Source organism: Opisthorchis viverrini (genome assembly GCF_000715545.1).
Source record: "Opisthorchis viverrini unplaced genomic scaffold opera_v5_250, whole genome shotgun sequence".
In the NCBI taxonomy this organism is placed as follows: Eukaryota; Metazoa; Platyhelminthes; class Trematoda; order Opisthorchiida; family Opisthorchiidae; genus Opisthorchis; species Opisthorchis viverrini.
In genome coordinates, this window is record NW_008751905.1 from 567,429 (window position 1) to 576,348 (window position 8,920).

At 41.5% G+C, this 8,920-nt stretch overlaps 1 protein-coding gene across 1 annotated transcript in view; it reads right to left on the reverse strand.

The window, feature by feature from the left end:
• Window positions 1–2,427: 2,427 nt before the first annotated feature.
• Window positions 2,428–8,920, reverse strand: part of T265_08998 (hypothetical protein) — a gene marked incomplete at both ends in the record, with an annotated part of 18,138 nt that continues 11,645 nt past the window's right edge. Inside the window, 5 exons of the mRNA XM_009174948.1 lie at window positions 2,428–2,786; window positions 4,716–4,800; window positions 4,898–4,924; window positions 6,424–6,727; window positions 8,613–8,910. Of these exons, the coding sequence (XP_009173212.1) occupies window positions 2,659–2,786; window positions 4,716–4,800; window positions 4,898–4,924; window positions 6,424–6,727; window positions 8,613–8,910 (842 nt within the window). The remainder of the gene's footprint in view (window positions 2,787–4,715; window positions 4,801–4,897; window positions 4,925–6,423; window positions 6,728–8,612; window positions 8,911–8,920) is intronic.

The following is an 8,920-nucleotide window of genomic DNA, read 5'->3' on the forward strand; positions in this document are numbered from 1 at the left end:
AGCACCAACCGGTCTTTTTAGACGGACGAATTTAACGAAATGCTCTCTTGTGTGGGGTGCTCATATACAGAAATTAACTAATCTTCCACTCTGAGGAGGGATTTCAAGAGACTTTGCGCTATACAGATGCCCTAGTTGGGTGACGGAAACATTAAAATACTACAGTACGGAGAGCACTGCTTTGAAGGACATCGCTGCAAAAAATTGAAGAATGCTTCTATACAACTAGGTGTGGATTAAACACACAGTCCTAACCTGTTAGCTGTCCTGTTAATTGAGGGGAGGTTTTGTTTGACGTTCTATATTCCTGAAATCATCTGTCTTTTTTAAAAGGTCACGTGGCTTGTTGTAAAGTGACAGCAATTGGATTTCGCTAGCTGCGCGCCATCCTGGTTCCTTGTCCCCTTAAGTCATCGTTAAATGCAGTTCATGTTGTTGCAGCTATTTCACAGATAGGCTACTCTTTGAAGAGCTTGCAAGAGCGTTTTCCGTAAGCACTCATTAAGTAATATCCGAAAACTGGGTGGATCTATTTTTCATAAACTTTTTCATTTTTCTTGGCAGTACTGTGACGTAATTTTGCGAAATTTTTCCTAATATCCAGCAAGTATTTGAGTGCTTTTTTGACTCAAGGTGGCTGAATCGACAGTCACTCCAGAAAGCAAATCCAGTCAAAATTTACCAAGGTTAAGATCAAACTGTGATTTCCGAAGTCGTTGTCAACCTAAATTACTTCACACTCAGTTACTGATTATCCTTACTTAACTTTTAACTAGTCAGGTTATACTTTCTTCACTTTTCATCCAGTATCATAAACTGCGATAGTTCAGCCGTACATTGAACATGTCAGATCGTTGTTCACCGATTCAAGTGTTTCCGTCCGCCAACCGAATAGCACAAACTGAGAGATTAGCAAAGTCTGGTTTGATAGAAATGTTTCAAGGGGATTGTGAAAAGTTTGTGTGCTGTTCTTGCGATTCAGAATTCTCGGGACGTCCCCCGTGTTTGGCTGGAGAAATTTCAAGAAGCGGTAGCTAACCGATTATGGCGATGTTTGTTCCGTCAGTTCACCTGCAGCCTATCCAAGTGGGCGTTTGGAGGTGTAAGGAGCTCACGACCACTCTTAAACGAACAACAGTTTCTTTGGATGTCCAATCTTTTCTGGATTTATTTTGGGAAGTTTTGTAGAGTGGGTACAATTTTTGAATGACGAAGCAACACCAGTGTGGATGCCGGTAGCAATATTTTTAAGAATATTGCTAATCATAATGACCGTGATAACGGAAGTGACAATAATGATGGTGACTAATGTTCTGGAAAGATATAATTTTTTTCGCCTTAAAAAGAGAAGTAAGGACAGCTACTTTATTCTAAAAAAATCGGTGAAAATTCGCCTGGATAGACATTAATGTATGGAGACTTTAAACCATGCGAATGTTCAAGTGAACGTCCATTGATCAATTATACAACTAAAGACGAGCATGGTTGATATGTCGCACATGCTTTTCTGGCCTAGTCAGTCTTTCTAGTGGCAAACTACGCAGGTTAATGGCAGCGGTTTGTCTGACCTTCAGCTGATGTAGCGCGGGAAACATCGTGGCAGGGAGCTGCACCTAAAGTTTCGCTCACTGTCTGAGACTGACTCATTATTAAGTTACCGACACCCTACTATACAGCTGATAATAAAGATCGAATTATCAGCTGGAGGCCTGCCAAGTTTAAGTTCCTATGTAAGGTTGAGTGCTGGCCAGAATAAATATGGCCTATCCTGAATAGTCAGATTAGCATACTAATTTAAAAGTTGGTCAGCGCAAAGCAGGACTGGCGAATAAACCTCGCCCTTGACTAAGGATGACTAAAACAGTATGAATAGATCCACGTTCAGAAAGGCCGCTGGGATTGAAACCATGGTGCTTCTAGGCACAGTTTTAGATGACTTTTCACCCTTTACCTCTAGTTCGCCTCATTAGGTAGAGTTTACGGCAATCGGGTCGAAAACGTATTTTAAGACGAGTGAAACATAAATATACTTGCTTAATCATTATCAAGTTACCTCTGTCCGAACTTGTGTCAAAATGATGTCAGAAGGTCTCCGTCAGAATAATAACCAACTAAGCTAGCACAGGAATCTGTGATTTATCAACGACTTCATTATGTAGCTGGTGGTGTATCGAAAGAATATTTTGTCCTTTTGGACAAAGCTTCTGCAAACTCTCCAGAACCTCCAACGAAACGTTTCAACTTCGTTTGATTTGGTTTCTCTAATGATGCTTGACACCTACTACAAGTTTACCGTTGTCTAATCTAGTTCTCTTTCACCGGCAGACATTATGTTTTTTTTTACCAAAGATCCCTTTTCTGAAAAGTCGGTTCTTAAAGGCTGCAAATAGACGGAAAAATGAAAAACACAAGTACTTGCTTTGCAGGCTTTTATTAACTGCCTAGTGAAACCAGTGATAGTAATGTGCTCCCATAGATGGCTTGACAATGGGCATCTAGTTTTGTCTTATTTTCTGGAAATATATGAAGTTTTTTGTCAACTGAACTCTATCGATCCGCATTGTGATAAGAAGAGTTTACAATGGGCTCCATCGAATTCACCTGCCGCGTGTCATAAAGCGAAAACACTCAGTCCCAGCTTTGTACTAGAAGAATTGATTACTTGGACCTCCGCTTCTTTTTTCGCGGTTGGCGTTTCTTATTTCGCATTTCCACTATTTGCTGAGATTGCTTTTTCAAAGCGGCCCGAGTAAGAATGTCATTTTCATCGCCTCCAACATCGTCGTCTGGAAAAGATTAGAAAGCGTTTTATAGCGCACCAGTAATTCTTTGATTGTCTTATTTGTTGATTACTCGTTACATTGTTTTTTTCCATTCATATAACACATGGACAAACAACACTATTTTTTCCAGTGTATTGTGGAAAACTACTCGGTAAGGATCTACTATCATTCACGAAGAATATACCCATTGTGAGGAATCGTGCATGTTTTTCACTACATGAATAGAACACCGATGACGCGCGAAATAATAGCAAGTTGGTATTGAATTCAGACATTCTTTCAGTGTCCCACAACATTTTCGTTTGAACAGTCTGCATGTCTTGGTGCGATCTGACTGATGAGAGTTTGTTCGAAACGATTCCCCAGCAGTGCTGTAAACCGGTCATGGCCGGAATTGGACCTGGGCCAGGTAACCATTGGTGGAAACACTTTTCAGTCAAAAACTATGGAACCTAAAATCCTGCTTCAAGTTGGGAAACTGTCTCAGTGACGAAATGAGGATATTCAGGGGAAAACTCAAGTTCCTGTGTCATACGGGCCGAGTAGATTGTTACAGTCATATTTAAGCTAAATCTGAGGGAAAACAACATACTGAAAACGTGAGAAGTTACAAAAAGTAGTCGGGCAAAACCAGTAATCAAAACAGTTTTCAAACGAGACTTTTGGGTTAATATAAAAGTTACGGTGATGGAAAATATGTTACTTAGTACCTTCTTGAGTAAGACCCATCAATATCTCACCGGTGCAGTTGCCATCATTGACACTGGAAATGACTTCCAACAAATTGTATGCATTTTCCTTTACTCGTTTTCAGATGATTTGTCAGATAAACTGGCGTAGTTGTGCTTCATTTGTCAAAGCGTTGGTTTCCGCTATTCGGCCCGAAATTCACCAATAAGATCTGTGTGTAGTCCCTTTCATTTTCCTAGCTTACAGTCAACTGACAGTTATTCGAGGAAGTACTTCATACCAGCCACGTAGTACACAGCTGCCCTCTTTGGAATACACTACATTCCACCTGGTATAGATTTAAACTAATCACACAGTTGCTCAGGTAGCCGCAGTTCAAAGGCATGGTGATGGGACACACCAATGGTTTAGGACATTGTCAGACATATCCCGGTCGCTCTCCCAATGGTGTTCGTGCATCCAAGCTGTTGCCTTCAATGCATAGCCGCCTTCCCACATCCCCTACTTCAACGCCCCTGACAACTCTGTATCTACGCGCCAATTTATCAACCTCCGCCTCCAATGCACAGTTACCTACCCCACTTCTCCGAATCATCGGTGAACGAAGCTGTGGCAGCTATAACCACTGTAAGACAAATACGCGGTTTTTACAGCTGACGATGATGACAGCTGATAATAATGGTGATGATAGTCAGCTCCCATTTCGACAAGTCTGACACATGAGTTTTTATAGGAAGGCTAAATTTGGCACCGTTATCTCGTTCCGCGCAAAACAGAAAATTTTGCTGCTTTTAGTTTTTATTCGGTGCTTGGTTACTGGATAAATACGCTGAAATGCGACATCAAAATATCCTTATTACTTGCTCAGTATGCCGAGGAAATGAACGCTTCGGTTCAACTGTTTGATGTTCCATAAATGGGGATTTAACCTACACCAAGTCTTGGAATACCCTGAGTAACAGGTCTCGCAGATAAAGTTAAACATTCAGATACTCTAAAAAAGTGTTAAGTCTAGTGTTGCGGTGATATCACATAAACCTATATCAAAAGCATGGGCCCAACTGTTCAGAATTCTCACTGAGCGCAGACCATCGAAGTAAAAATAACGGTAACAAACACATGATGGCCATACGCTATACTTTTCCCAAACCTCTACTTCGGCGAATGAATTGAATACCGTATCGTCGTGTCTAGGTTCCGGTGATCTAACTATCGCTGGAATAAAGAATACAAAACACTTACCATCGTGAGCACTTTCCCGATGTGATGTGGGAATTTTAATTCGAGTGTTGAAATCGGGCATGTTTCCTTCAAGTTTGCTAAAGAACTGAAAAGAAGACGTTGGAAGATATCGAGTTGTATCTATTGTCAAATGAGATATCGTATTCAGTGCCGGAACACAGAACAGAACCATCCTGACTTACGTCAACCCCAACAAGGAGTTCACCGGTCTGCAATTGGGTCAGTAGAGTTAGACAACTTGCAAATGTTAAGTTGCTCAATCAAAGATTTAATTGGAGAACGGCAAATGGTCAAAGTTTGCTGGTGGTCCCTTACGGAATCCTTCCAAAAGGGAAAGTAGCTTCTTAGTCTCACTTAAGCAAGTGAGTGGACTTCATATTCAGGTGTGTTTTATAAGGTTTCGCATTGCATCACTAGGACTGGTCTACGTTCGAAGAGCCCTTTCTTGGAGATTGCTGTGAGAAAAATCAGTTGGTTTACACAATAATTAATTTCATTTTCTTATCAATAATCATTCAGAATCAGTGGGTGTCTAGAACGTGCAGGCGGACTTATTGGACCTCTGAAAGACATCTTCCATAAGGAGCATTATCCCGAAACCACGCTCTACGCAAACTTCTGTGTTGAAACCCCTATTTAGAAAAGTAAGGGTACGGTTATTCTACGAGTTTATTGCGGTGCTTTTTGTTGAAGGTTCCCACTAAGGATGAAATAAGTTTATTACGTTTTATGAATTTTCCTGAACAGATCGATTTTGACTTCCAGCACGCATACATTTTTACCCAAACACTTGAAATTCTTCATCATTTTCAAGGTGATCAACTCGGATAACCAGGTATCTCAGCTAATTGCTTCGTTAGATATCTTGAGTTGAAAAAACCTCATCTGAATCTGCTCCATTAATGTATCATGCTCTCGGATGAGTACTCACTGGAATTCGGTGACCGAAGCTCGCGTGGCTATCCACTTACCACCGACGACAAACGTACGAATATATGCGGTCAGTGCACCATGATGACGCATACCGGTGATGTTCCCATGACCTGAGCAAAACATTGGCATGCAATTTGCCAAGCTCGGCGGAGATATCAACAACCGCCTGATCTACAACCAGTTGACGCACACATGCCACCAGTATTTCCATATATATTGACAGTGCATGACCTTACTCACTCGGCCATCTGGACTGAATATACTTTACATTATCTGACACTTCCACAGTGTACGACCTTGAAAGGCAATTAAAATTAGCATACTGGCGCACTATTCCACACTGAAATAGAGTACATGCTTTTGAAGGTATAACAGCAGGAAATTTTCCTCCGGTTTCTTGAAAACCAACCTCTAAACACATCATGAGCTAAACTGAAATGATCGAGTGGAAGATCCTAGAGACACTCTTTGGCGTCTCCTGGGGACCGCATTTTAAAAGCATACATTGACCGGCGTGAAATAATCCAAAACAAGCTTCCAGCGAAGACTTCGGGTAGTGTACAGTCAGAAGTGAGCTCTACGTTTCTTCCAACATGAAACTAATTCCACATGCACACTGGTGATTGAATGGTCTGTGTATATTTTTTGTGGACAGCGTATTAAAAGATTCATACTTTATGGCCACATGTAATTGCGAAATTCACTATTTTATCTGTGTCGATATGGGTCAGAGTGTACAATAGCTTGGGCCAAACTATAGAAGTAGGGGACGTACCTCCTCGTGTTCCATGATGCTAAGTTGCTCATCAATATCAACATCTTTAAGACCTTCCATCAGTTCACTAAGACGTTCGTTGCAGTGACGGAGCATCTCGGGGACTTGATCGTCTGTGGCATCCGCTTTCTCAATGTACGGTGAACTAATGTTGACGAAGTTCAGTTTTTCATGTATATGATCAACGCCCGCCTTACACTGAACCAGTAAGCGACTTGCTTCACTTAAACTCTGGTTCAACTGTTCTCGACGTTGCATTTCTGTCTCAGCTTCTTTTTTGTATTGTTCCAAAAGTTGGTTAATGCTGAAACAACAACCAATGCAAATTAGTGATGATGATGAAGAAGAAGAGAAGACGGGAACAAGCACTTTAAATAAATCTGGGCTTCATCTCAATAAAATAAATGACACAGAAGAAGAGCATTAGGAACCGAACCAGTTACAGAGTTTTCCCACATTTTTATAGGTCAATGTCCTACAAACCACACAATAACTGGTGTCAATTTTGCTCCAACCTTAAGAATTATTGTCACCCCTGGACCTCCTGTCACACAGAGCTACGCCATGTTGTCCAAATCCATTATGTCGAGCTGACCGCCGAAGCCGAGTTTTAGTGGTCATAAATATAAGCAATCCGGTGCATCAGTTAAAGAGTACTACTAGATAAATTATAGTACAAGCCGAATCGTCATGATAATTCCTTGGCGCACAACTGACCACTACTCAACTACACAACAACTACTCAGTTACTGTAAAGTTGTTTCTATCTAAGCCTACCTGGTCCGATGTGATCGGGCTTGTCTGGAATTAATGATAGGTTCTGCAACCCGCAAGGCAAACACAAGAATCTGTTACCGCGCCCATTTTTGGGACGACTTCTCAACTGAATACATGCACACACCTCCAACTGACAAGCTGACTGAATCTGTACGTAAAGCTTTAAGTAAAGCACACATAAGACGTTCAATCCCACTATAAGACCCTCTATATGAAGACTGTTTTTACCTTTACGTTTTGTTTGTTTAAAGAACATATGATATTCTTTATGATAAACGCCTTTGTGGAAGAGGCCACCAAAACATTAGATAGGCTCTTTTCTTCAAGAAATAACTTGTTGCGTATATTATGCTTGGCACGTGCCAGAAATCCGAATTCAGTGCACAAATAGTCACGTCATGCATACTAACCATTTTTTAAGATCATATTTCCACAAGTTTAGATAACTCAGGCTGTATATGACTGTATTTTCGGGATAAACTTCGGATAATCCTTTTCTTCTTGTCTGCTATCTGTCACTTGCCTATGACATCGTTCCCTGTGAACGAGTGACTTCGCAGCTTCTGCAGGATTTTGTTATCGGGAGAACGCTCTCTGTAATTCACCTGATCCACACTGGTCTGTCTTCAGACATTGAAAGCAGTGCTTGCGATGCGATGCTCATATACCTCCATTGTGACATTCATCGGAAACGCCACTCTGCAATGCTTTGATAGGACTATGACATTGCAAAGTCCGCGCGTACAGTCACCTATGCATCGCCTTGAATGAGGTCATAGGGAGATAGGAAGTTTGGTAGTGTGTAACAAAGAGCGATGGGCAAACAGCGGGGTGTTACTTAGTCTGATTGTGTTCCGAAAGCAGAATAAGAGGAGACACGCAGAAGCGGGTCCACTACAGTTCGGCTTTTTTAAAAAGTGAACCACTGGTCTGTTGGATTTCGGCCTGCAACGGCCATTCATGCCTGAATCTCAAGTGCCGTCAGCTGTTCCTGAACGACACTGGCTGCCGTCCAAATCACTTCAAGCAAGAAACAAAACTGACTGACAATCACGGATTATGTCCATTTGGTGTACTCAAACGAACCCGGTAGGAGGCTGCTCAAAAGTTCTTACCATTCCTAGCAGTGGTGTCATATCATGGAAATGGTGCGCCAAGTGCTCTTTAGGTGAATTAGAATTGATTCATTTGAATTTACTATTCACAATATCTGTTTTGTCTAGCTCACTGAGATCATTCCAAATGTGATGATGTTCCCAGTATTTTGTCATTGTTTTTTATCAGAATAAAAACATAAGACCTGTTTCCGGTAGGTTAGCGGCAGTTCTTAGCACAGGCTTCTCATGAACTCTGTTTGACTAGTTCATATTGTCAGAGTATGTTAATAGTTATCCTCATAAAATATCACTTACCTTGTCAGTTCCGTTTCTCCCGAATATTTCAGTTCTTCAAACTTTGATTGCAGCCGATCGCGCTCCTCACGTAACGCCTGACATTGTCTCTCCGCCTTGTCCTTCAACTCAATCAGATGTCTCAATGTTTCTCCCTGACTTTCGAACCGCCTCACAATCTGATTCAAGTCTGATAGTCCAGTCGCTTCTTTAATCTGTCTGAAAGAATCTTCAAACGCAGCGATCTTTTGTTGCTGTTCCTCCGAAATACCCCCTGCACCAATTGAACCATTCTCGGCACCATGTGCAGCTGAACCGCCTGCGCTACC